The sequence below is a fragment of the Arabidopsis lyrata genome (assembly GCF_000004255.2).
Source record: "Arabidopsis lyrata subsp. lyrata unplaced genomic scaffold ARALYscaffold_6, whole genome shotgun sequence".
Lineage (NCBI taxonomy): Eukaryota > Viridiplantae > Streptophyta > Magnoliopsida > Brassicales > Brassicaceae > Arabidopsis > Arabidopsis lyrata.
The window spans coordinates 5,475,658-5,502,789 of record NW_003302550.1 but is presented as its reverse complement, the minus strand read 5'-3'; the positions used below and the strand labels follow the sequence as shown (position 1 = coordinate 5,502,789).

General features: G+C 40.1%; 7 protein-coding genes across 11 annotated transcripts; 3 read left to right on the top strand and 4 right to left on the bottom strand.

Annotated features, from left to right (window-relative positions):
- Positions 1-1,051: 1,051 nt before the first annotated feature.
- LOC9309689 (magnesium-chelatase subunit ChlH, chloroplastic) lies at positions 1,052-6,040 on the top strand. The gene is made up of 5 exons (XM_002873575.2): positions 1,052-2,774; positions 2,870-2,952; positions 3,052-4,854; positions 4,944-5,420; positions 5,514-6,040. The coding sequence occupies exons 1-5, from the start codon at positions 1,370-1,372 to the stop codon at positions 5,889-5,891; spliced, it is 4,146 nt and encodes a 1,381-aa protein (XP_002873621.1). The 5' UTR covers positions 1,052-1,369; the 3' UTR covers positions 5,892-6,040.
- A 135-nt stretch (positions 6,041-6,175) lies between these two features.
- Positions 6,176-7,734, top strand: LOC9307646. The gene is made up of 2 exons (XM_002873574.2): positions 6,176-7,228; positions 7,314-7,734. The coding sequence occupies exons 1-2, from the start codon at positions 6,534-6,536 to the stop codon at positions 7,540-7,542; spliced, it is 924 nt and encodes a 307-aa protein (XP_002873620.1). The 5' UTR covers positions 6,176-6,533; the 3' UTR covers positions 7,543-7,734.
- A 265-nt stretch (positions 7,735-7,999) lies between these two features.
- Positions 8,000-10,246, bottom strand: LOC9307645. Its single transcript, XM_021023636.1, has 7 exons — positions 9,761-10,246; positions 9,491-9,599; positions 9,137-9,299; positions 8,913-9,061; positions 8,677-8,828; positions 8,464-8,578; positions 8,000-8,378 (listed from the first exon to the last, which is right to left on the bottom strand). The coding sequence occupies exons 1-7, from the start codon at positions 10,144-10,146 to the stop codon at positions 8,250-8,252; spliced, it is 1,203 nt and encodes a 400-aa protein (XP_020879295.1). The 5' UTR covers positions 10,147-10,246; the 3' UTR covers positions 8,000-8,249.
- A 793-nt stretch (positions 10,247-11,039) lies between these two features.
- LOC9309688 (putative BTB/POZ domain-containing protein At5g13600) lies at positions 11,040-13,511 on the bottom strand. Its single transcript, XM_002871529.2, has 5 exons — positions 13,464-13,511; positions 13,250-13,348; positions 13,102-13,171; positions 11,826-13,022; positions 11,040-11,685 (listed from the first exon to the last, which is right to left on the bottom strand). The coding sequence occupies exons 2-5, from the start codon at positions 13,306-13,308 to the stop codon at positions 11,236-11,238; spliced, it is 1,776 nt and encodes a 591-aa protein (XP_002871575.1). The 5' UTR covers positions 13,309-13,348; positions 13,464-13,511; the 3' UTR covers positions 11,040-11,235.
- Positions 13,512-14,095: 584 nt separating this feature from the next.
- Positions 14,096-20,456, top strand: LOC9307644. 4 transcript variants are annotated; one of them, XM_002873573.2, is made up of 8 exons: positions 14,096-14,383; positions 14,827-14,920; positions 15,003-17,040; positions 17,128-17,521; positions 17,624-17,757; positions 17,840-18,916; positions 19,189-19,835; positions 20,007-20,456. In XM_002873573.2, the coding sequence occupies exons 2-6, from the start codon at positions 14,903-14,905 to the stop codon at positions 18,907-18,909; spliced, it is 3,654 nt and encodes a 1,217-aa protein (XP_002873619.1). In that variant the 5' UTR covers positions 14,096-14,383; positions 14,827-14,902; the 3' UTR covers positions 18,910-18,916; positions 19,189-19,835; positions 20,007-20,456. The 4 variants fall into 4 exon arrangements, with proteins under 4 accessions (XP_002873619.1, XP_020879225.1, XP_020879224.1 ...); XM_021023566.1 differs by having other exon boundaries at positions 14,098-14,383; positions 17,840-19,835; positions 20,012-20,456; XM_021023565.1 differs by having other exon boundaries at positions 14,098-14,383; positions 17,840-19,835.
- A 116-nt stretch (positions 20,457-20,572) lies between these two features.
- LOC9307643 (ABC transporter G family member 6) lies at positions 20,573-23,794 on the bottom strand. Its single transcript, XM_002871528.2, has 2 exons — positions 23,707-23,794; positions 20,573-23,179 (listed from the first exon to the last, which is right to left on the bottom strand). The coding sequence occupies exon 2, from the start codon at positions 22,931-22,933 to the stop codon at positions 20,753-20,755; it is 2,181 nt and encodes a 726-aa protein (XP_002871574.1). The 5' UTR covers positions 22,934-23,179; positions 23,707-23,794; the 3' UTR covers positions 20,573-20,752.
- On the bottom strand, positions 23,355-26,605 carry LOC9309687 (mRNA-decapping enzyme subunit 2). Of its 2 annotated transcripts, XR_002331506.1 has the most exons (9): positions 26,244-26,605; positions 25,994-26,145; positions 25,647-25,774; positions 25,447-25,542; positions 24,588-24,740; positions 24,394-24,497; positions 24,234-24,301; positions 23,707-24,156; positions 23,355-23,621 (listed from the first exon to the last, which is right to left on the bottom strand). XR_002331506.1 is itself a non-coding variant. In XM_021023568.1 (8 exons), exons 1-8 carry the CDS (start codon positions 26,327-26,329, stop codon positions 23,822-23,824), a joined length of 1,122 nt encoding a protein of 373 aa, XP_020879227.1. In that variant the 5' UTR covers positions 26,330-26,605; the 3' UTR covers positions 23,355-23,821. The 2 variants fall into 2 exon arrangements, 1 of the variants encoding a protein (XP_020879227.1); XM_021023568.1 differs by having other exon boundaries at positions 23,355-24,156.
- Positions 26,606-27,132: the final 527 nt, after the last annotated feature.

Below are 27,132 nucleotides of genomic sequence, written 5' to 3'. Positions count from 1 at the left end.
AAATCAGAAGATGGTGCGGTTGTATCCTGGGATTCTGATTGCGTCAAGCCGTCACACTACGGGCAATTAAAGAATTAAGGAAAGAGTGTCTCGCCTCCGCACAAACCGTTCTTTGTTTAACAAATATTGGTTTCGGTTGTTGTAATTTATTTCTGGTTTTATCATTATCTATTGCAATTATTCAGTTTTGACATGTCGTAGAAATCGTGGTCCTACAGACATAGAATATGAGTTAGGTGGAAATGGTAAGAAGAGGATTATTACTAAAGGTGTAGTAGGTTGACGACGGTAAGCACAACAAATTGGTTTGAAAATGATGACACGAAAATGGAGATTTGGAAATTGAATGAATAACTAAAAAATATAAGAGTTGGAGACTCGAATAAAAGGAAAAGAGCTGGATGAATTGGTGCTGGGTCATATTTCAAGAAGCAATTCTAATTTCCTACCTTGGGTTGAATTAGGTTGATGAGCTTGATTCAACTATACTTTTCTACCCCATTATAATAAAGAATCGTTAACTCAGGTCTAACGACGAAAATTGAAAACAAGAAAGGTTGAGGAAGAAACCTGAAAACCCCACAGAGAAACTTAACTTTGAAGGGAGAAAGAGATCAGATCTCACTACCCCCATACCGAACCGTGAATCAATGAGATGTGTGCTTGGTGTTATTCTAGCCTTAAGCTTTTAGTTCATCTAAGATATGTTGTTTATGTGATCGAGATTTTGACTACATTATCTAAGATATGTTGTTCGAAAAATACGTAATAAAGCCTGAGTGTATCTTTTATAAGATCAGGGCTAGATTTTAAGAATTTAGTAGGAAAATATCAGACCAGGACGGAGGTGAACCAAAAATAATAATACAAAAGTTTGCAAATTTGAGACCGGATTAAACCGGCTACCCTGATGAATATGCCTTGTAAAAGTGTCGTCATCGGAATAAAATCTTTTACATGGCTGAAACCGCAAATACGATCCTCAAGACAGCAACATAAAAAATAATAGTAGTCAAATAACACTAAAAAAATAAGGCACTCAATATCCACACTCCCAAAATATGAAAATATGAATAGAAATCTCAATGAGCCAATCAGAGGCCAGCAAAGTCCATCTCATTGTCCAAACTCGACCTCACAAGTAGAGTCTCCCCTCTTGCGTAACCATTCGTCCACGTGTCCTTCCCTCCCACCACTTACCTTCAAAACCAACGCTTCTTTTTTAGTTCTTGTTCCGAGGCGTTTAACGATGAGAGAATCATAAACTCCCACTTGGAGCACAAGAAGAAGTGTAAGAGACAACAACAACAATAAACGATTATTCATCTCTTCGATTCAACGTTTGGAGAATCTATCATCAGCCGCGAAAATGGCTTCGCTTGTGTATTCTCCATTCACTCTATCCACTTCTAAAGCAGAGCATCTCTCTTCGCTCTCTAACAGTACCAAACATTCTTTCCTCCGGAAGAAACACAGATCGTCAAAGCCAGCTCTATCCTTCTTCAAGGTGAAATCTGCGGTATCTGGAAACGGCCTCTTCACACAGACGAACCCGGAGGTCCGGCGTATAGTTCCGATCAAGAGAGACAACGTTCCGACGGTGAAAATCGTCTACGTCGTCCTCGAGGCTCAGTACCAGTCTTCTCTCACCGAGGCCGTGCAATCTCTCAACAAGACTTCGAGATTCGCATCCTACGAAGTGGTTGGATACTTGGTAGAGGAGCTTCGAGACAAGAACACGTACAACCACTTCTGCGAAGACCTTAAAGACGCAAACATCTTCATTGGTTCTCTGATCTTCGTCGAGGAATTGGCGATTAAAGTTAAAGATGCGGTGGAGAAGGAGAGAGACAGGATGGACGCAGTTCTTGTCTTCCCTTCAATGCCTGAGGTAATGAGACTTAACAAACTCGGATCTTTCAGTATGTCTCAATTGGGTCAGTCAAAGTCTCCGTTTTTCCAACTCTTCAAGAGGAAGAAACAAGGCTCTGCTGGTTTTGCCGATAGTATGTTGAAGCTTGTTAGGACATTGCCTAAGGTTTTGAAGTACTTACCTAGTGACAAGGCTCAAGATGCCCGTCTCTACATCTTGAGTTTACAGTTTTGGCTTGGAGGGTCTCCTGATAATCTCCAGAATTTCGTTAAGATGATTTCTGGATCTTATGTTCCGGCGTTGAAAGGTGTCAAAATCGAGTATTCGGATCCGGTTTTGTTCTTGGACACTGGAATTTGGCATCCACTTGCTCCCACCATGTACGACGATGTGAAGGAATACTGGAACTGGTATGACACAAGAAGGGACACCAATGACTCACTCAAGAGGAAAGATGCAACTGTTGTTGGGTTGGTCTTGCAGAGGAGTCACATTGTGACTGGTGATGATAGTCACTATGTGGCTGTTATCATGGAGCTTGAGGCTAGAGGCGCTAAGGTTGTTCCTATATTCGCAGGAGGGTTGGATTTCTCTGGTCCAGTTGAGAAATATTTCGTAGATCCAGTATCGAAACAGCCCATTATAAACTCTGCTGTCTCCTTGACCGGCTTTGCTCTAGTTGGTGGACCTGCAAGGCAGGATCATCCAAGGGCTATCGAAGCCCTGAAGAAGCTTGATGTTCCTTACCTTGTGGCAGTACCACTGGTGTTCCAGACGACAGAGGAATGGCTAAACAGCACACTTGGTCTGCATCCCATCCAGGTGGCTCTGCAGGTTGCCCTCCCTGAGCTTGATGGAGCCATGGAGCCAATCGTTTTCGCTGGTCGTGACCCTAGAACAGGTTAGTCCACTTATGACCATATTGCATATTTCATAATTTTCATTACACAAGAGTGGGAATGTTTTTTTATTGAAGAGGTTTACCAATTGCTGCAGGGAAGTCACATGCTCTCCACAAGAGAGTGGAACAACTCTGCATCAGGGCTATTCGATGGGGTGAGCTCAAAAGAAAAACTAAGGTATTGTATTACCACTCATCCTTAGTGAAATCACATTCCTTGATGACTTTCACAAGCATGTAATGTGTGTTCTCATGAATCTACTCTGGCTAATTGCAGGCAGAGAAGAAGCTGGCAATCACTGTTTTCAGTTTCCCACCTGATAAAGGTAATGTAGGGACTGCAGCTTACCTCAACGTGTTTGCTTCCATCTTCTCGGTCCTAAAAGACCTCAAGAGAGATGGCTACAATGTTGAGGGCCTTCCTGAGAATGCAGAGACTCTTATTGAAGAAATCATTCATGACAAGGAGGCTCAGTTTAGCAGTCCTAACCTCAATGTAGCTTACAAAATGGGAGTCCGCGAGTACCAAGACCTCACTCCTTATGCAAATGCCCTGGAAGAAAACTGGGGAAAACCTCCGGGGAACCTTAACTCAGATGGAGAGAATCTTCTGGTCTATGGAAAAGAGTATGGTAATGTTTTCATCGGTGTCCAACCGACATTTGGATATGAAGGTGATCCCATGAGGCTGCTTTTCTCCAAATCAGCAAGTCCTCATCACGGTTTTGCTGCTTACTACTCTTATGTAGAAAAGATCTTCAAAGCTGATGCTGTCCTTCATTTTGGAACACATGGTTCGCTCGAGTTTATGCCCGGGAAGCAAGTAGGAATGAGCGACGCTTGCTTTCCAGACAGTCTTATCGGTAACATTCCCAATGTGTACTACTACGCAGCTAACAATCCCTCTGAAGCTACCATCGCAAAGAGGAGAAGTTACGCCAACACCATCAGCTATTTGACTCCTCCAGCTGAGAATGCTGGTCTATACAAAGGGCTGAAGCAGTTGAGCGAGCTGATATCGTCGTACCAGTCTCTGAAGGACACGGGAAGAGGTCCACAGATCGTCAGTTCCATCATCAGCACAGCTAAGCAATGTAATCTTGATAAGGATGTGGACCTTCCAGATGAAGGGGCGGAGTTGTCACCTAAAGACAGGGATTCTGTGGTTGGAAAAGTGTATTCCAAGATTATGGAGATTGAATCAAGGCTTTTGCCGTGCGGGCTTCACGTCATTGGAGAGCCTCCATCCGCCATGGAAGCTGTGGCCACACTGGTCAACATTGCTGCTTTAGATCGCCCGGAGGATGATATTTCAGCTCTTCCTTCTATATTAGCTGAGTGTGTTGGAAGGGAGATAGAGGATGTTTACAGAGGAAGTGACAAGGGTATCTTGAGCGATGTAGAGCTTCTCAAAGAGATCACTGATGCATCGCGTGGCGCGGTTTCCGCCTTTGTTGAAAAAACGACAAATAGCAAAGGACAGGTGGTGGATGTGTCTGACAAGCTTACCTCGCTTCTTGGGTTTGGAATCAATGAGCCATGGGTTGAGTATTTGTCCAACACCAAGTTTTACCGGGCGAACAGAGATAAGCTCAGAACAGTGTTTGGTTTCCTTGGAGAGTGCCTGAAGTTGGTGGTCATGGACAACGAACTTGGGAGTCTAATGCAAGCGTTGGAAGGGAAGTACGTCGAGCCAGGACCCGGAGGTGATCCCATCAGAAACCCAAAGGTCTTACCAACCGGTAAAAACATCCATGCTTTAGATCCTCAGGCTATTCCCACAACAGCAGCAATGGCAAGTGCCAAGATTGTGGTCGAGAGGTTGGTAGAGAGACAGAAGCTCGAGAACGAAGGGAAATATCCCGAGACAATCGCACTTGTTCTTTGGGGAACTGACAACATTAAGACATATGGGGAATCTCTTGGGCAGGTTCTTTGGATGATTGGTGTGAGACCAATTGCTGATACTTTTGGAAGAGTGAACCGTGTCGAGCCTGTGAGCTTAGAAGAACTGGGAAGGCCGAGGATCGATGTAGTTGTTAACTGCTCAGGGGTCTTCCGTGACCTCTTTATCAATCAGGTAATCAGATAAAAGCTTACCCTCTTCTTTTATTTAGATTCTTGTTGGTTGGTCTCTCATGGTGTTTCTTTCTTGGATGGTCTTAACAGATGAACCTTCTTGACCGAGCAATCAAGATGGTGGCTGAGCTAGATGAGCCTGTAGAGCAAAACTTTGTGAGAAAACATGCGTTGGAACAAGCAGAGGCGCTTGGCATTGATATTAGAGAGGCAGCGACAAGAGTTTTCTCAAACGCTTCAGGGTCATACTCAGCCAACATCAGTCTTGCTGTTGAAAACTCTTCATGGAACGATGAGAAACAGCTTCAGGACATGTACTTGAGCCGCAAATCGTTTGCGTTTGATAGTGATGCTCCTGGAGCAGGAATGGCTGAGAAGAAGCAGGTCTTTGAGATGGCTCTTAGCACTGCAGAAGTCACCTTCCAGAACCTGGATTCTTCCGAGATTTCTTTGACTGATGTGAGCCACTACTTCGACTCTGACCCAACAAATCTAGTTCAAAGTTTGAGGAAGGATAAGAAGAAACCGAGCTCTTACATTGCTGATACAACCACTGCAAATGCACAGGTTAGTGAAGCTTCTCCTCTGTTTTCTTCATGCATTAATGTCTATGGACTATAGTTTGAACACATTCCCTAAGGTATTTGTTGAATCTGGCAGGTGAGGACACTATCTGAGACAGTGAGGCTGGACGCAAGAACAAAGCTGCTGAATCCAAAGTGGTACGAAGGAATGATGTCAAGTGGATATGAAGGAGTTCGTGAGATAGAGAAGAGACTGTCAAACACTGTGGGATGGAGTGCAACGTCCGGTCAAGTAGACAATTGGGTCTACGAGGAGGCCAACTCAACTTTCATCCAAGACGAGGAGATGCTTAACCGTCTCATGAACACCAATCCCAACTCCTTCAGGAAAATGCTTCAGACTTTCTTGGAGGCCAATGGTCGCGGCTACTGGGACACTTCCGCTGAAAACATCGAGAAGCTCAAGGAATTGTACTCGCAGGTGGAAGACAAGATTGAAGGGATTGATAGATAAACTAAGCCTATCTTCTTGTAAATGAACTCAAACTTTATTTTTTTGTGTATTACAGTATCCTACCAACGACATTATCTCTCTGTGAATAAGAGAATGTTTTGGCTGACATTTTCTGACTTTATATGAATGTTGGGGAGTTTCTTCTTTCATCTCCTTTCTCATATCATATGGAACAAAACACCCTTTCCATTGCATTGTCCATAGTAGGGCCATGAATAAAACCAGGTTTATTGTTTTAGTAAAATAAGAAGGGAAAAGTTAATTAAAATGACATGAGAGAAGAAATTGCTTGATTTTGGAGGGCCATGAATGTAGCTAGACCATATAGTGGAAGGCTCCAAAAAATAATACATAGGAATGTTAAAACTAGTAAAGAGAAGACAGAAAATAAAATAAAATGGAAACATGAAATAACTAAATATGAGAGTGAGTATAAATAGGAATGGAGAGGGTAATTAAAGAAAAAATAAAGAATATACATTTGGTTCATGAATAATTGGGTCACTTAATAAAGAAAATAATGTGTGTCTAGATGCGTATTCAACATTTCAGTAGATTCCTTATTTTAATCACTCTACCTATCTCTTCATTACTTATCAGTATCACCCAATACACTCATATCCGCGTTGAGAAGAATAACTAATGGCTTCCTCATCAACGTCTTCATCTTCATCTGCAGTATCGGTGACGAGAGACGAGTTCAATGCCTTCCACAAGTGTGACAGAGACCTTTTCAGCCGTTTTGTCGGGCGTCTAAGGCGAGACATTAGCCAGTCTCTTCAGGTCATGAGCTTTCTCCTCTATCTCGAGAAAAGTGGTCTCGTAAGCAACCTAATCGTCAACTTTAATTCTTTACCCGATTTCTTCATCAACGCAGTGGCTGACGAAGTCGTGATGTGTCTGAGTTGTTTGTCCTACGAAAATTTCTCAATGTTTGTTGCCAACTTTGGGCAAAAAACCATACCTTTGATCACGCGGATGACTGGAGAGTACCTTACTCTCGCAGTAATCCACCAGAACCGCGAAAGCATTCTTCTTTCGATGAAGGAGCATTTAAACAGTATATGTTACCCAGCTTTTGAGGATATATGCGTGCAAGCTGAGGAGAAAAAGGTGATGGAGGATATGAAGCAGTTGGGGTTTAGCAAGGACAAGGTTGTTCATAAAGCTGAATCAAGTAGCCAGTTCTTAAGTGGACAACAAGTAACAACAAGAACAAGCAAGATTGGTGCATTTTCTGAGGATGAGCAGGCAAGGGAAGACGACAGGACTGTCTTCCTCACATTTTCTAGAGGATACCCGATTTCCGAAGCAGAAGTGCATGCCTACTTCACCAGGTACGTACTACTATATCCTTTATAAGCTTTGTATGCATATACATAGTGGAGTGTTTAAATGGTAGTGTCTTTTATGGTGTTGAAGGAGATTTGGGGAGATTATAGAAGCGATAATCATGCCTGGAGGAGAAGGGAGTGAGCAGGCGCTGTATGCAAAGATGGTGTTACGTTCTGCAGCCATGATACCGGAGATTGTAAGTGATGGGATCACAAGAAACAAATACACCATTAATGGAAAACATGTTTGGGCTCGAAAATACATTCCCAGATCCTCCATTAATAATCTTGCCCCATCCAATGGAGTCTCTATCTAGTTTTTATTATATCATACTCCTTGTTTGATCTTGAGGACTTGTGTGTACCTTTATCTATTTTTTTTGAACTTTATTTGGTGGTATTCGATATTATATGTTGTTGTAGCAGTGACTTCTATTTTGCATGGACTTTGGGTGCATCTTTCATTTTCTTCTCTTTGTTTATGCAAAATATGCAGTGACTCCTTGTTTTACTTGGCATCTATATAATTAATTAGAAAACATTTCTCAATATCTTTTATTTTTATTTCTGAAAGTTCTCATAGTTCAAAAAATCCATTTTCTTTAGTAATTTTTTTGTCAGCTATGACAAAATATGAAATGTTTTATCGATCGAAGCAATAACAACAAAATATTTAATAAGTTTAGAACAAATGAAACATTACATATCATTTTATTTATCTTATGCAAATTTTAGTACTGGTAATTTTACTTTTATTGGTATAACAACACTAAATTGAAAAGAAGACTTGCACCTATAAAAAAATGATTTTCTATGCATAAACAAGTCTTGTTGGACTGAAAAGATGAAATAAAGACGCAGGCGCTTAAATGCAAAGGGAGTCTGTAACAAACTTAGTCCTAACTCCTAAACTCATTCCTAAAGTTATTATTTATGAGCTTTGTTATCACTTTACACTGTGAAGAAAAGTGGTAACCATAATAAAGAATATGAATATGCTTTAGAAATGGTAGAGAGTGACCGATCACAAGGATGTCGTGGACATATTATACAAAGAAATCGCGATCTCAACACTAATCAGGATAATGATTAGCCACTCCAGAGAAGCTGATTTCCTGTTCTGAAGTATTTCTTGAAGGAAACGAACGTTGTGCTGCAAAATCACCAATAAGCATTATTATCTTCCGAGTTCCGACACAATGACTAGGACAAAGATTGTGTAGATGATAGGATAATACCTCTACAAACTTGAGCTTATAATCAAGGTTTGCAAAACTCTCAGTCAGTTCAAATTCATCTCTAAGAAATTCCCATATCTGACCGTATTTCGCATCCTTCCAAGCTATATCTGACCTGCAAATTTCCCAAAACAAAACATAAGTCAGTCGCAATTATCCACAAAACTAGTCGAGATAGACATCGATTCTTCTTTCTTCTCTCGACTTCTTTACCTCTCAAAAAGACCAAGCTTCAGAATCACATCAGCCTGATTAGAATTAGCCTTTCCAACCAACTGGAACAGCTTTTTCGTTTTCATTGTAAACGTTCCTGTTATCTCCAACTGACGGTTAATGTCAGTAAATTCTGCTACAATACCATCAACCTAACAGAAACAGATTGCTCACCCACAGTTATTTCTTTTCATTTTTCACATTCCAGAATATGTGTATGGATTTGACATGGTTACCTGCCGGCCATAGTAATCCAGAGCAATGCTCTGGCCCAGAACACTGCCTATGGTTCTGATCCCATCAATATACAAGAACTGCAACCTGATAAAATCCCGCCCTCCCTTCATCCATGTGTCCAGATTAGGATCCTCTCTTACTTCATATTCTGCAGTTTTACAGAACCAAAGATGTGAAACAAAGCACCATTGCGAACAGACACAGCAAAAGAAGTGCAACTCACCATCTTTTCTCATTTCTGGAAGCAAACCAGAGGCATGCCTCTCCACTACTTTAAGATATTCATCAACCTCATGTTCCCTTACATTAAACAAGACAATTGATCCATAATGAAATACTACCATGTAAATACACTCACTCCCACTTATGCGTCCATGAGTAGTACCCTGAAACAATAGAATAAGGAATTAACCAATCGAAATAATAGACAGATCATAAAAATTATGAGTGGAAAATCAGATATCAATCCATAGAAGAATCAAACATTTGAGAATGAGATTGTCCAGCCATTAGTTTCTGATGTAAACACTAGTAGTACCTCAGCTTCAAAATAAAGTTAAAAGAATCATCAACTTACAGTGGGATCAGAATGATTGCCGAACTTAAGAACAACATAGTTAGTCATACGCGAAGTAGGTGGGATGAAGTTCTGCTTGTTCTGCTCAATTAAGCTTCTCAAATCAACGCTGCACACAAATTACAATCCAAAAACTACTTCACTTGATCAATTTTTCTATAACACATCCACTTTTAAGCTTAAACGTGAACAAATTATACACTATGAAATTCACTCATCATCATCGATGTCAGGTTAAATGACATTTTGGAAAAAATAAAGGAATCATACCTAGTGGAGAAGAAATAAGCTCGCACAGGAATAGAAAGCTTGGCTTCGTCCTCTAAGCCCTTAGAAACCTCATCATCAACCTCCTCTGAATGCTGATTCTGAAGCTGCTGCTGCTGCGGCTGAACAGAAGCGACGGGCGCCGTCGTAGACGAAGAGATAGCCCTCGCACTCGCAGTGAAGAGATTTCGGATTCCGTAAATCGGAGAATTGGATATCGCTTGGACATTGGAGAAACAACGAGTGGGAGTATTCGACGACGAACGCAGCGACAAGTGCAATGGAAGCGAAAGCGACGGCGGTTTCTGCTTAGAGGTAAAGATCGAGTAGAGAATTGAACGGACGGGAGGGCCTAGGGTTTTTACGTAGACGTCAACGGAACGCATCATTTTGCTTCTAAACAGAGTAAGAGTCACCGGAGAAGAAGATCAACCACAGAGCCGCCTCTCTCCCTCGAGTGGAATTGCAGAATTATTTAATACTTGTTTGAGTATTGAGGTTTATGCGTCCCGTTTTTTTTTTATTTTACGGACTAACAACGTGCTGTTTTATGAGGGTGTAAACGACAAGCATTTTGAAGATAGAATTGAAAAACGGCGGTTTAATTGAAAAATCTATCAGAACTCAGGAATTTAGGGGTGGGCACAAGGCAAAGTGGGCTGTAATGATGTCAGAATTTGCACCAATTTCTATATATTTAGTGATTAGTCAGCTAGTTTCTTTGATCCTACTCGGTGTTCCTTTTCCATTTGCTTCCAATTGTTCTACCTACCCAGAAAAATGATTTTTGTTTGGATTTCTAATTCCTTATAAATCAATGAACCAATAACCCCTCCTAAGATAATATGAAATATATGTATATAAAATGGTAAAATAATAATGAATAACGAGTCAAACAAGCCGAATATAAAATAGTAAAATAATAACGAGTAACGGGTCAAACAAGCCGAGTATTAATTTTTTTTCCACTACTTGTTGCTTGGCTTGTACTTGCAAGTATCCAAATTATACTATTTGGTATTTGGCTTGACAACAACGGATATTTGTTTTTTTAAAGCGAGTACGTAACGGGTATGAGACGAGTAACGAGTAATTGTGTCCAGTCCTACTCAGGATGTGTCGATTGTTCTTTTTTTTTTATTGGGTAATCGAGTATTTATGGGTCTTATTAGGCCCATAGTCTCCTTGGACCAAGAACTAGAACAAATCAACAAAGTAAAATTTTAGATATACGGTTTGTGAGATGAACAAGATTTTTAGAAAATTCTTGGATGCATTGAAGGATTTGAATGGTTACAGTGACCACTTTTTATTCACTATCAGACTTTTTATTAGAGTGTCTCCAATAATCCTATAGCAAGCAAGGATTGCATAAAAGAAAAGCCCAAAACATATTAAACTTCAAGAACAAAAGTGACGAAAGTTTCTTAGACCATATAATATAACTGTCGTTATTAGTTATTGCTCTTCTCCATATATCAGATTTTGGTTTCAGGAATCATTAGAGCGTCCTCACCTCCTTTGCCGCATGGTGAAGTCTTAGTCTTTGATCTCGATCCGAATATCTTAGAGAAAAAGTTGCGTCCTTCTTTTGTCTTGACAAGCTTGTCAAGATCTTGCTTCATGCTCATACATTCTTTTTCAAGCTCGTACACTCGTTCTCTCATCCCATGCATCGCCATATTTGCGTTTCTGTTCTTGTGTCCTTCTAAAGCGCCGCTTTGGTCATTGTTGTCCTCCGAGCCGAATAACCATCCTGCTATAGATGTCCTCAGCCGCATCTGTTCAAAGAACAGGACTTGTACTATGACCCGCAACGGTAGACGCTCGTTTTGTGCTGCGTGTGTGCATGCCTCCAATGATAGTTTCTGGCAGTTCATCAGCAGGCACAACTGTTCTCTCTCTGACTCTGTTAGCCATGGATGAGCCTGTATAGCTCCAAATCAGATACATCATACATGCATTATTTAAATATATGATTACGATCATACTTAGGAAGCCACTCATAGTAACTTTGAAACTAGTGTTTGAAACAATTGAAGAAGATTTAGCTTATAAGGTAGTTTACCTTGATGAAAATATCTATTGCGCGGTAGATACCGTCATCCATTGGCCTCACATCTTCCTGGATTAGAGCACCGAGTGCTTGAAATTTCGATAGTTTCAAGTTCTCATCAGATGCCACCTCTGCTAAGTAGCCGTCTATCAGACTAGCAACCTTTGTGATGGACTTAAGAGGATGAGAATCTCCCATCATTTGCTTCTCCTCAACGATACTTGAATCAAACGTCAACATGAAGTGATCAAGAATCCTCTGGACAGAGTCGATATCATAGAGTGTTTCACCTGAGTATTTCATGTTTGGTATTAGTAGATCCTCTAGAGCAGCTTCGTCTAACTGAACACCAATTCTCTTCTCCAGAGTCTCCTGAGTGACCTGACTCGCGTGCAGAACCATGGATGTCCTTAGAAGCCTGAGCAAGAATTTTGTCTGTGTAACGCACTTTTTTCCGGGGAGTAGTTCCACGATGTCCTCAAGGAGACTTCGTTGATCTTCATGTGAATAGTACATGTCATCTCCATAGTTAGTCCCTTCCTCTGAAGAAGAACCAGATTTCCTAGAACAACCAAGTAAAGGAAGATTCCGTTTCGCGTAGTGTGTGACAGATGCTGCTATGATACCCGCATTTACGCCTCTGGATTCCACGGTTTTGATGAACCTTTTGTACATTGGTAAATCTAGGAACGATGATACATCGTTGAACCACCAGTTTTCGCTCGTGGCCTTTGTTTGTATTCCGTTCCAAAACGTAGTAGTAGCAGTGGTTCCTTCTGGTAGTGAGATTGGCCAGTTGAAAAAACTTGTGTTGTCCTCTGCACAAGCCTTCATGGCTAAAGAACCAATGCACCTAGAAACAATGTGAAGCTCTTCAGCGAGAGGTAACACTTTTGGTTCGCATGATTTCTCCAAGGCTTTGATGGAATCTTCCCAGGTTACGAATACGTGATCGTTGAGGAAACACTCAGTGAGATAGATGAGATTTGCATCTCCATAGTTTTCACTCATTTGGAGATACTCTGCAGCACATCTGAGACTCACTACGTTTTCAGGTGTGACCTCAATTCTTACACCGTAACAGAACTTAGCCACAAGCAAGAAGGTTTCAGGACCACCGGGAATGTCATGAAGCTGAGCAACACAAGTTGTCTCAGATGCTTTGCTAAACAGAGTTTCTAGATATCCACTTCTTGACAACAAAGGAAACTGATGATGAAAACAGGGCAAGTTAAAATTGATCGATCGTATGAGTTAGAAATTCAAAACTCAAAGTTATAATTGGTACCTTATGGAGATGGAAGCTTTGGTCTTCGACTTGGATCATCACATCGGGTTTAAGACCAGTCTTGCAAAGCCTGATCAGATTACAAAAAGAGATGAAACATTTTGTTTTGGTATTGAATGATTTTAAACCATTGAAGAAGAGGACTGACCATGTGTGACCACTTAGATGAAACACTTCAGATTTAGAACCCAGTTTCAAGCTAGCCATCTTTGTTCTTTCACTTCAACTCTTTGGTTTTTCCGCAAATCTAAAAGTGGTGCAAAATGGTTAATCATCAAAACCTCATTAACATATTTGATAAAAGGAAAAATTTTTATAATTGTATTTTGGGTTTTGTTATCTCGGAGAAGTAGGGGTGAGACCGAGTCTGAAGGAGAGATAGATACAGACGAAGCTTTTTTACAAGAAGTTAGCTGTTACAATTTACACACTAAAATTTTGCAGCTTTCGTTTTCCCTTAATATCTGTAACGCCTTCCTCTCTTTCTTCATTTTTCTGTAACTTATTTATGGTGAAATATCTGGTCCCTTTTGGTAAATTCTTGATTTTATATTTTATTATTCAACAGTAATAAATGAAAAAGATATTTGACTGGTCAATTTAGTAGTTGCTAGCTGTTTCACCAATTTTTTATTAGTCAAAACTGTCCATTACGAAAATATAACTCATAATAAGGCCCATTATCGAGACCATCGGACCAGACCAAAAAAAGTAAGTAATTTTATTCCGGATTAGTGTGAGATTAAACCTAGGCATACAAATCGGATTAAGCCGGCATGACCACACCCAAAATCTAAAAAAATCCATATATTGTTCGGCGAACGGCGCAATAAAGTGCTCTATTCTTTTTTTTTTTTTTCACTTGAAAAATAATAGAATTTCTTAATTTTCAATAATCATAAGTTTTGAACATAATTAGCAAAAAATAATGGGTTTTGAAACAACGACCACAACTGTTTAGTCAATAAAACTTCATGAAAAACTATAAGTCTTATACAAATCTTTATATATAAATTTGCTGATCGATTATATAAGTCCGAATATTAATAAATAAATATGTAATAGCCGTATAAAAAAAAAAAAAGGATGAGTCAAACTTGTCTTCTAAAGGCAAAGTTGCTGGTGCAGAGTTGTGTGGCCCTTGTCAAGTTTAGCATCTCTCTCTCTCTCTCGAAAGCTTCTTTCTCTCATATAGTTAACAGTACTTTTGTTTATTTTCTTCCTGGAAACTGCATCATCATCATTCATCACTTAGACCTCTCCATCACTCTTCCTTCTTTTGGTAGATTCCTCCTTTCTCTTTCTTCCCTAATTCTGGAATTCTTCTTCTGTTTACACTTATTTTGTTTGTCGGTTGATTTTCTTACCTTCCAATTCTTCGATTTCTCTGCTCTGTGACTCTTACGTATGGAAAAATACTAGCATCGATCTTGCTTTTACGTATTTGTTTTTGGATAGTTTTTTCAGATTTTTCTCCACTAATAATACTTTCTGATTTACTTTTGTAATCTTATCGTTGACTTCATTTTTTTGGGTTGATTTGTTCTTCTTCCATTCTATAGGGACTTACCTGGTGGTGTCTGGATTCACTTGCGTAGATTAGGGTTTATTTAGATTGATACTTGTGGGATTTATCTTTGTTTGATCTGAAATCCATTTGAATTCTTCTTCTTCTTTTTTTTTTTTTGGGTTTTATAGACGAACCTAATGATGTTGATCTTGTAGGTGTGTTAGTTGGAGTTAGCCTGTAAAAGGTACAAGAGTGAAGTTTGGATATTTATTAAGACCCTCGAGTTCTACTATGTCTGGAAGCCAAGAGGTGGTTATTCCAACTTCAAACTATTCCGACTTTTTTGAAATTCCCATATTCATGTGTTCTCTCTCTCTGTCTCGTTCATCAGCCTAGGATCCGGCCATCTACCTGGAGCTGCAGTGATATTCCAATCAAGAAGAGGAAGTACCTTGTGCAGCCGCAACTGGAAGAAGCTGCCTCCTCACAGATTCCACAACCTAGTGAGCAAGGTGATACTAGTGGTGCTGGTAGGAGTGCCTTGGTTTCATCTCTAGCCGATGAAAATCAGAAAATGACTGGTCCATCTGTTTCTGTGGGAATTGCTGGTAAAGGGAAGAGCATCGGGAACATTATTTTAGACCAAATTAGAGTGAAAGTTGAGAAGCCAAGTTCTCCAATTCACTCCAGTCCTTTGGCAGGGTTTCATATCCCTTCTACTTCCAACATACTTGGCAGTTCTCTCCATTGTTCTCTGGGAAAGCTTCCTGTTTGTGCTGAACACCCTGGTGTTGTTGTCACCTCAGGTGCACAAACTGGGATGAAACTAGAAAAAACTGTTCTTAAGACTCATGATAGTGTCAAGGAGACGTGTGACAAGGAAACTCTCAGAGGAGAGTCTCTAACAGAAGCATCTTCTGGTGATAATACTGTTTCTTTACAGCTAGGTTGTAACACTAAAAACAGTTCTCCATATTGGAAGAATGAAGAGCCTACAGAACTGAATTTGTCATTAAGCAAGGGAGTTTGTCCCGCTCATAACACAGATTCTACTTCTACTTGTACTAAATCTGGCAACAGTGGTGTGAACAGAGAAAATTGGGATTTGAATACTACCATGGATGCTTGGGAAGGTGCTCTAGATCGCACGACTAGAGTTAAGACAACTGGTGCATTCTTAAACAGTAACAGAAGTCTTCGTGACATAGAGGGATCAAGTTGTCGTGATACGACTGCTATTGCAAAGTCTGTTTCTGAAAAACAGAAGGAAAATGTAGGATTTAGTTCTCCTAAGGTGACTTTGATGCAATTTGATAATCAGGTTAACCCCACATGCTCACTTAGTCTAGGCCTCAGTTCATATCCTCCTATTGAGAAATCTCCTTCTCTACCAGCTACCACATCAGAGACAAGAGCTGCTTGTACAAGTTTTTCCAGACCAGTAATGATTGCTGGGAATGTGAATTCGGTGAATCTTAGGACTGTGAAGTCAGAAATCATTGAAGAGAGTGTTAGGCAGGAAACTGAGAAGAGTGCTCAAGTCTGTCCAATTGGGCTATCTATTAAAGGAGTGAAACATGAGGTTGTTGGCAGATTCAGTCAAGGAAATAGTCCCTCATCTGTCATTTTGAAGCCAGTGGTTCCTATATCAGTAAAGTCTGAGCCAAATACCTTCACCCAATCGGAAGTTTTCAATAGGAAAGATGGATTGTTGAATCATCCCCATACACCAATAGTGCAATCAAATGACATCCCTGATTTACCTACAAGTTCTACGCCATATCAGAAGGATACATATATACCTTGTTCTAATGGTATTATCAATGCACCAATGTCCTTAGATGGAATGACAATAGTTCCAGGCGTTCAGATTGATCCTGACTGTACATTAAAAGAAAATTCAGGTCAGAGTAGCAGTGTAGCTAAATTATGCGAAGTGCTGAAACATGGTGGAGTTCACACGACTTATTCATGTTCTGGTCATGGTGATCATAACCTCAATGCTTCAGGTGTGAATGTTACTTCCTTGACTGAAGAGAAAATTGTAGATGATTGCAAGACCTGTATATCGAAAGAAATCCCTCATAATTCTCGTGGAACTGATGAACGTTCTATAAATGATGAAGAAAAGATTATTTTATCTGGTAAGGAGCTAGAGGAACATTTATACAGTTATGGGTTTGAATCAGATTGTGGTCATGATCTATCTAGAGTAATGAAGAAGCAAGTTGAGAAAACAAATTTGTACGATGACGGGAAGGTTCAAGGACCAGCTGCTGTTTTCACGGAAAGAAATGAGGTTGCACATGCCGAATACGGTGGTTCTGAAACTGAACGAAGGAACACTAATATTCCGTGCCATGGTGATTTTCAAAATTCTAACCACGTGGAAGAAAAAGGGAGTCAGCCTGCACTTCTTGATAATACAGGTAATAAAATTTTTAAAGAATGCTCTACCTTATCATCAATTAATAAGTCTAAGAAATATACTGTTGATGAATCATGTTTGAAATTAGTCGAAATGGCAAGTACTGAAGTTCATATTAAGAGGCATACTCCAGAACTTCAAAGTAGAATATTTGATGGATCAGGTGAAAACGAAGGCCGGATAGTTCAGGATGGTGAAGGAATGTCAGGTGTCTCTACAGTGTCAGGCGGCATTGAAAACCCTGAAATAGTAGATAACAGCAGTCCAGTTTCATACAAGGCAGAAATGTCTACTATTGACAATGATCCTCCTGCGGAGTGCAGTGACGGTAGTCAGAGTCGAATTATAAACTTAACTCAGGTTTCTAATAAATCTCCAGTTAAGGCACCAGATGCTTCAGGCAGCTTTGTGCCACCCCGAATGGAAAGAGATAGATTTCATGATTTCCCACTCGAACCGCGGAAATATATTTTCAGAGAGAGGTGATATTTCGGAGCCCTTTTCTTACCTCCATCCTTTCTTGGTTTCATCCCCTATTGAAAACTTTGTGTATATAAATTTTCCATTATTGTTTCTTTTGCTAGTGATGAATCCTACAAATTCTCGCGTGAGAGGTACCATGGCAAAATCATGAGAAGCCCAAGGTTAAATTTCATACCTGATAGAAGGAGATTACCTGATAACACAGAAAGCAATCTGCATGACCAGGACACAAAAAGTAAAGTTCTAAGTTTTTTTTTATGGAAGAACAAAGCTCATTGTTTCTAAAATTCAATATGACTCTCATCTTGTGAATGCAGATTTTGAGTTTGATAATCATGGAAACACTCGTCGGGGTGGTGCTTTTATGAGTAATTTTCAGAGAGGGAGACGGCCTACAAATGACGAAGTAACACCTTATTCTCACTCCTTTCCGAGAAGAAATTCTAGCTTTTCATTTAATAGAGGACCAACAAATAAAGAGGATGCATCTGCATTTCACGGATTTAGAGATGGTGAAAAATTCACAAGGGAATTACAATGTAACAACACAGAACCAATGTTTATGAATCCCCAACGTCCATATCAAGGTCGGAGTGGTTTTACTCGAGGACGAACAAAGTTTTTAAACAACCCCAAACGAGATTTTCCTGGATTTCGTTCACGATCTCCAGTTAGATCAAGAGAACGATCAGATGGTTCATCCTCGTCTTTCAGGAACAGATCACAGGAAGAGTTCAGTGGGCATATAGACTTTTCTCATCGAAGATCACCCTCAGGTTACAAAATGGAGAGGATGAGCCCGCCTGACCATACTGGTTTTTCAAGGGAAATGGTTGTCAGAAGACACAATTCTCCACCTTTCTCGCATAGACCATCAAATGCTGGAAGGGGACGGGGTTATCCAAGGGGCCGAGGTTATGCAAGGGGTCGAGGTTATGGAAGAGATGGCAACTCATTTAGGAAACCATCTGATCGTGTTGTACATAGAAACCATGGAAACTTGAATAACTTGGATCCTCGAGAAAGGGTCGACTATAGTGATGATTTCTTTGAAGGTCCAATTCATTCTGAACGATTTGGTGTTGATGTTAACGCTGAGAGAAGACGATTTGGTTATAGACATGATGGTACCAGCAGCTCTTTTAGACCATCTTTTAACAATGATGGTTGTGCACCTACTAATGTAGAGAATGATCCTGATGCTGTGAGGTTCCGACAGGACCCCCATATTAAAATTGAAGAACAAGGGAGTTTAATGGAAATTGATGGGGAAAATAAGATTTCAACTGAGAATGCATCTGGAAGAACTAAGAATATGGAAGAGGAGGAAACTTCAAAGAACAGTAAAATTTGGCAACCGGATGAGCTTGGTGGTGATGGTTTTTAAAATAAAGGTTAGTATTCAATTTGCTTGAAGCTTCTTAGACCAGAAAGATAGAAGTGATAGTGAATCAGTTATCAAACGGAGCTTCTGTGACTTTTCCACGGCCGAGACCAGTTAGTGGCTGATTATTGTAGACATTCCAATAGCTGATGCAAAGGGACACTCTGCTCTGTTGTTCTAAAAACTTTTGAAATTGGCAATTGCTTGGCTGTGGCCTGTGTATATTTAGCACTTCTGTTGTGGAATCATGGAGATTTCTTTGCCTTTCTTGCTGTGATTCAGTTTCCGGTGTTCTCCTCTGCACTGTCGCACTGTCCGTGTTTAAGTTGGAATGGGTATATGATTGAAGCAAGATGGTGTAAATACATGTGGGAATTTTTCAGGCTTCTCTATACTTTGTAACTCAGCTGGCTTATGTAGAACGATACGGGTCCAACAGATATCAGGGGGAGGAATGGCTAGGGTGATAGAAGAAACACTTTACTCTTGTTAAAATACAGGGGTCCAGACTTTTTACCCGTACAACTATTCAGGCAGGAGAGACGTGCAGGTTTTGTTCTTGATGAACGAGTATCTTTGCCGAAGCACTCGAGTGTTCTACTCGAAGTTAGACTTGCCAGAACCATAACAACCCCAATATATGGTTGAGTTGTAACTGTTATTGGTTTAGGACATTCAGTTTCATCAGCGAAGAAACCAGATGATGGATTCTCATAACATGATGTCATCAATCTGGCTTGCTTGAAATGTTGAAACAGCCACTTATCAGTTGATATAGACAAAAGGAGTGTGAGAAATAAGGGTTTGTAAGTTTGATAATATTGTTTGACCCAATAATAAGCTTTTTAACCTATCAAGTTGAAGCATGTACAGTTTGGTAGAACTGGATTTACTGGCCATGGACGAGAGCAAACTGGAAACGGCCTAAGGTACACCACCTATTTGAACCCAATGTGTTGTTTGATGGTTCCTTATCTTTTTCCTCATTCCAAGTGAGTTTGAACGTTAATGTTGTATCTCTCCCTCCCTTTGAGAAATTTGAGACCTCCCTTGGAGAAAATTGAGGGAAAGGAGTCTGATTGATCTTGTTGCTTTTGTAGTGTAGGCATGTGAAAGATTCGTGGCACAGAATTTTACCAGGTTTAATCAGTAGATGTTGTTAATGAGGGGTTGAAGTGTTGGGAACTGGAAGAAGAATCCATAAGATCTGATTGGGGCATGTGTATGAGTTTGTATCTGGTTCATGTTTCTGAGGCAAGAAACTGAAGTTTATTAGAGGCTGGTGTTATAAGAGTGACGAGACTATAGGCTAAGCTACCTCTTGACTAATGGTTGGCAAATCCATCAACATACGTCATATGACCTTCTACAGAATGTGTAAGGTGGTGCTATTGTACTAAAAAGTTGGCATTTTATAGTTGTAAAAATTTGTTTACTTATCAAACCAAACATGTCAAATATACACACGTCTCATCTGCAAGGTAAACAATATCCAAGTTTGTGTTGTTCAAACTTTCTTCTTTAGGCTAAATACTCAAATTTTAGAAGCATGGCAGCGACTAAAAGAGATGCAATTTGCAGCTATACATTATTCTCATGGATATTTTGCATATAAAATTTCCAAGTACGTATACCCAAATGATTACTAGTTTTGATAATCATAGTATTTTCAGAATTCTCCATATTATAATTCATATAAATAGCAAGTAGTTGAGCTCCAATTCAACAATTTATCAACCACATATAAGAATATACAAGAAAGAAATAAAAGAAAAATACAGAAAACAAACAAAGGTAAACCAAAGTTTCAAATCAGTCCTCCATAAGATAAAACTGAGTTTTGTTTTTACCTCCTCTTGTTTTTGCTACCCAAAAGCAGAGAAAAGTAGAACAAGATTCGAAAGAAGAAGCCCCAAGCGACCGTGACCCACAAGCAATTCCATTTGGTGAGATCCGTAACGCCTTGCTGCTGCAAAATGTCATACCCTGTGGTCAAGCAAGTAGAGCTTGTGATCCTCATCCCAAGTGATTTACTCATAGTTGCTAGAAGCTTAACTTTCATCCCCTGAGGCACCGCGACGAGAGGTGTGTTGTCGAATATCTGAACTCCTCTGACGAAACACTTTGTTGGGTCACCGAATTCGTTTAGTAGCACAGCTTCGTAAGGGTATTTGACTAAAGATATGTAATGGAACCAGATCCAGTAGCCAGGGATTCGATCTCGGTTGATGAAGAATCCACTGAAAAGCAAGAAGTAGGCTAAGATGGCTACCACAATGGTGTAACCGAGCATGACATGTGGGACAACGCCTGATAAGAAGGTGACAAATGAGCTTCCAGCCCAGAAAGAGGCTAAGATTACTAGGAAGTAGAAGAGGAAACCCATGAGACCTCCATCTAAGCCCACACCCCAAAACGTGATTGCTGCGAAAGCAAGCGAGAGGATGATCAAGGAAGGGAGGGCAACAAGTGAGTGAGAGAGTACATAGGAGGATCTTCGGTAAGCGTTGTAAGCGGTTTCTCTCATGAAAATGAAACGTTCTTGGAGGAAAACGGGGAGGGCATCTGCGCAAGTGTAGAACGTTGTGGACATTGCAAAGGCGAAGCATCCAAGGCGTTCTTGGACTCCTTTGGGGGAATTATCTAGCTGCCAAAACATTGTGGCTAAGATGAATCCAGTGACTAAAACAGCTCCTAGGCGTATTCCGAATAGTTCAGGCTGTCTGCGAGAATTAGTCATGGACCGTTTGGCTAGAACCGCGAGTTCGACCCAAAAGGGGTTTGCAAATGTAGGAATGGTGGAAACAGGGCTCGAGCCAGGAGTTGTAGTTGTCGTTGCTCCAGAGACGAGCTTCCCTTTGGAGATGCTTGCACTGATGGCTTCTTTTAAGGACAGACCAGTCTGAGTTCTTGGCTCTGCTTTCCTCTGTCTAAACCCTTTGTTGAATTCAACTAAACTTCTTGTTCCACCAGCTGATCCTTCCAGCTCACGGATCAAATCCAAAGCGAACTCGGTGCGGTTTTCGTGTTCGGGAATTGGGTGGCCAAACTCAGCAAAGAAGCGAGGTAGCATCGCAGGCGATCCGCTGAAGACAGTTTGGCCACGGGACAAGAAGAGAAGACGATCAAGCAATCGAAGAAGACGGTAACTAGGTTGATGAAGAGTCATGATCACCATACTTCCACTCTGAGCGATTCGTTTAAGAACCTTAATGACACTTAGAGCACTTGTAGAGTCCAAACCCGAGGTTGGTTCATCGAGGAAAAGCAGAATCGGATCATGGATGATATCAATTCCAATTGAAACTCGCCGCCTCTCTCCTCCAGAGATTCCACGGTGGCCTTCATCTCCGATCACGGTATTTGCTGCGTTTCTAAGTCCTAATTGATCAATCAAAGCTTGGACACGGAGACTCTTCTTTGATTTCGAAAGGCTTCGCGGAAGACGAAACTCGGCGGCAAACATTAAGGTTTCTTCAACTGTAAGCATCGGAAAAAGAAGATCGTCTTGCATCACATAAGCTGAGATGGCTTTCTGCATTTTCGAATTGAGAACTTCTCCGTTTAGAGTTACGTTTCCTTTCAAGCTTCCTTTAGCGATTCGATTAGCTAATGCATCGATCAGTGTCGATTTTCCGGAGCCACTTGCTCCGAGCACAGCTAGTATCTCTCCGTCTCTAGCCTCTCCGGAGATTCCGTTGAGGAGCGTCTTCGTTTTGGAAGAGAAGATCCCCTCCGACGGAGCTCCGGGATCTGAAGAAACGCTGCGCCTCCATGTGAACTTCCGGCGAACTTTGACGCTGTAAGTGAGATCGGTGAACGAGAGAACGAACGGTACGGATTGGTCGGGCGAGGCGAGATCGACATCAACGTGATGCTGGTCATGACTACGACGCGTCGTGTCGTCGACGTTTTGCAAGAGCTGTGCGAACGTTGTTGGAGAAGACGAGGCGCCTGAGACATTGCCAAACTCCGGCGAGAAGAGCGGCAACGCCATATTGTCGTCTGCTGCGACCACACGAGACATTCTTCTTTGGGTTTGTTGCGATTGTGAAGCGGGAAAAATCAATAGACGGAGAGAAAAACTACCGTTAGCAGGAGAAGAAAAGAGGAAAGGGGTTTAAGTGTTTAACCAACGATTTAACTTCTATTTCTATTTATAGATAAATTCTCAATGTGGTTGGGCTGATTAACAGGGTTTGATTTTAAGGATTAATTTTATGGAAGAGTCAAAGTCACAAATGCTGATGCTTATGTAGATGAACCTCCAAACCTAAACACAAGCAAGTAAAAGTGTAAAAACACAAAATGCCACATGTCCGTTTCTCTTTCTTTAAAATGTTTTCGTATAGCAATCAAATATATATTTTTAGGCTACCCTTGCCGAATTTAGGCCACCATTCCCCCACCCACCTTTTATACTAACAAATTAAGTTGCAATGTGAAAAAGTAAACAATTTCAAGACATATCTTGTTTCCAAGGTAATCATAGTATTTACATAAACTTAACTTTATTTAGGTGTGACTTTTTGTTTTATAGGTGAGTTCATTCTTCATTTTAAAAAGAGAACACTTTCTGCTTCGATTAAGCAGTTAGAGGCGCTATTAAGAAGATCATCAATTCACTACTCGGATAAGAAACTCTTTTAACCTTTATAGCTGGTCGCAACCATTGTCATCTAAAGCCATGATCCAAAGGACTCACCACTTCCCTACTAACAACCATCATGTACAACAACCCTTTCATTCTAGAAGAAACGAGAGGTATATAAACCAAATGGCAAAGAAATAGAAAGGTACCAGCGTGTATGAACATATCCAACGGTTTTGCTATACACAAACCCACCAATCCAACCGCATCATAACTCCCAACACCAATCCAACCCATATATGACTGCCTGACTGACCAGCCAAGCTATTCCATCGCCTGTAAGATAACTGACTTGTCGAACTTGAAGTTTATGAAACTGTCTGCAGGTTCTATGTCCTGAGAATGGTCGACTTCAGGCTTTGTATTGTGGCTTTCTACTGTTGCTGTCCCGAGTTCAGGCTTTGTACTGTGGCTTTCCATTGTTGTTTTCCTGGGTTCAGGCTTTGTATTGTGGCTTTCCATTGTTGTTGTTCTGAGTTCAGGCTTTCTATTGTTGCTTTCCATTGTGGTTGTCCTGAGTTCAGGCTTTCTATTGTGGTTTTCCACTGTTGCTGTCCCGTTCCCTCCAAGACTAGTCCTTGCATTCCACACGCAGAGTGCTGTACAAAGAATATGAAGTCAGATCTCTGCCAGAAACCTCTCTTTTAGTGAATGCTTGGTAAAAAAGACGTCAAACCTTTAAGGGGCTTGTTATGTCTCCGTGCTACAGGTGAAGGATGCTTTAATATCCATGACTTCAACGACCTGCACAAGTTTGTAATCTCTATTGTTATGCACCAAAAAACAAAAATCACCCAAAAATCTATGTGGATAAATAGAAAGCCACTACTACTCACGAAAGAAATGGTGCCACCATGTACAATTTGAGACCAGAAACTCCATGAGTTATCACCTCATTATTTGCTGGCTGAAGATGATCAAGTCGATGCCATGCGATTTCCTACAGTATTCCACAACAGAAGAACATAAGAGACTCATCATACATACGCAGACAAGATCACACCCACAAGGTTAACTGTTAAATACACACACTGATTTCCTTCTTTGTGAGTGGTGCAAAAACTGTATCCTCTTTCACCCCAGCGACTATGTATAGTCGTACTCTTTGCTGCCTGAAAACAAACTCTATATATTCTTCTTTCTTGAGTAGCTTTGAGACATCAAATCCAGTTTCCTCTAAGACCTGTGTTTAGCATGGAAGAACAGTACATAAGAAAGCCAAAACAAGTGTGACAAAATATTCAGTTTATTCAGAATTAACCCATAATCCAAGTCTATACAAACAATCAGCAGAAGAATTACAGCACCAGGAGAATAACACTAGAGAGCTACAAGTAAACCTTTTGGGCTTTGACCATTTCTATACCAATAAAATAGTAAAAAGATACAGAGAGCCTATATGGTTGACCATTGACAGCAGCACTATTCTCATTTGCAAAAGATCCTGTCTACTGGTGACATAAGAACATTTCCTTCCTCAAAAATATAAGCTCACGTAGGAGAATCTATTTCCAGTGGCTAAGGTGTATGTGCTATGATCAAACTGTTAGATTAGTGTGAAAATAAGTTACCCTGTTGTCAAGAGCAGAAGATATAAGAGAGGTTCTCTTTGCTATTCTTTCACATCCGTCATCTATACTTAAAAGATTCATGCGCACATTACGTTGACACATCTTCATATGTCAACAGCCAATAAATTAGAACCAATGCACCCACTAAGTGAGGTTAATCTTACTCAATAAGCAGTCTTCTTCTAATTACATAGTATTCGTTATTAATATGCACTTATGATCAAAGAGTGGCGGTCGTTGGAGCTATCAATTTTGCTACAAAAGTGCAAAATAAATGAACCACACAAGAGACAGGAAAACGAAAGAATTGATGCTAACCTCACGTATGGCACAAGCATGGTCTTCTTCATCCTTGCTCTTCTTCCCGCGGGGAAAGCTCCAGCTCGATCCTTTCCATCCCTTCACCAACAGGCACTGAAAATTACAATGAAACAAAAAAGGGTAAGCATGAACTAACAAGTAAACCTAAAATGTTAATAATAGAAAAAGTTTCTGGAATCATCCCAAAGGGGTCTAACCCTTTCATATGTCTCATCCAGGATGATTGCCCCAGTGACGGGAACTCGACACTTGTAAGAAGTGAAGTCTTTAAATATGTCATCAATGTGAGTAACATAAGGTCTCAACACATCACAGCTGTTGAATACTATAGGCCCGTCAAGGAAAGCGATCCACAGAAAACAATGGAGAAGACAAAAATAATTAACATTGAAGACAAAAAGAAGTCAGTCTATGTGGCAAACACAAAGCATCTTTATGCTTCGAGCATATGGGATCATAGTCCTGTCATTAACGAGCATCGTACGAACAGTGGAGACAAGAATAATGAATCAGAAAGCAATGAAATACAAGAAAATAAGGATACAGAGCGAAGTAAACTCTTTCAAGGACAGGGACTTAAGCTTGGGATCATTCTCTACAGCATTATCTTCATAGTACCAATAAGCATACTCCACCAGAAACAAAATCCTCTCGAATGACTGTTGATCTTCTTCAGGGACATTCAAAACAAATCGACTGAAAGAATAAACCCATCAGTTACCGATATCAATTCGAGCCCAATCGCTTCACTATCTACAGAAAAAAAAAAAAAAACACTCGACTGATAAAATTACCTGCAAAGATCATCAAGAAGTTCTTTGGAGGGGAGGCAATTTCCGATGTTCTTCGATGAACTTGATGATCGATGGAGACCCGACATTTTTTTATCCCTCTTCTTGTTCTAGTAGTGAATTCTTCTTGCCTTTAAAACCCTAATACTGGATGAGAGGAGCTCTCTATCTCTCTCTCTCCCTCTCTATAGATAGATATATAACTGTTGCTCTAAGCTTAGTCTTCCTCCGATTGAAAGAGGAGGCAAAGGAACCGTCGTCGGTGAAATCTGATCGCTCCGGAGAAGAATCTGGGAGTGCGACGATTGTGTGTATCTAAAAGGTGGGCCCTTCTTTGGCCTTTATAGCTGATGGAGTTATGAGCTGCCGTGTCTATTAGGGTGGATAAAACTATCCGAGATCCGATCCAAGTTTCGATTGGGTGCTTTTTCATTAAATTTTTTGACATGTTTATTTATTTATTTTTTACCAAAAATGTATATCAAAATTTTGTTTTAAAATTTATCAACTATGCAAGTAATTAAAATCAGCATTATATATTTATATGTCTATCTTATTGTACTTTTCTAAAAAATTAATTACTTATATAATATCTTTGTAATAAAAAATTGTGTTTATTTTGAACCATGACAAAACAAACAATCAAATTTTTATGGGATAATTTTGTTAAATGCTGGAAATCTCTATACTATTAAAAGAGAAATACAAATGAATGGGTCGGGTTAAAATCAGAAAATTGACCCAAAATTTTGAAATCGGATCTTTGAATTCTTTTTGGAATATAAATTCGAATTAATAATGAAAAATCGAAATAAAATCAAATATTTATGGAAATCAAATAAAATCTGATTGTACTTATAGTAACTAATAATAAAAGCATATTCCGAACAAT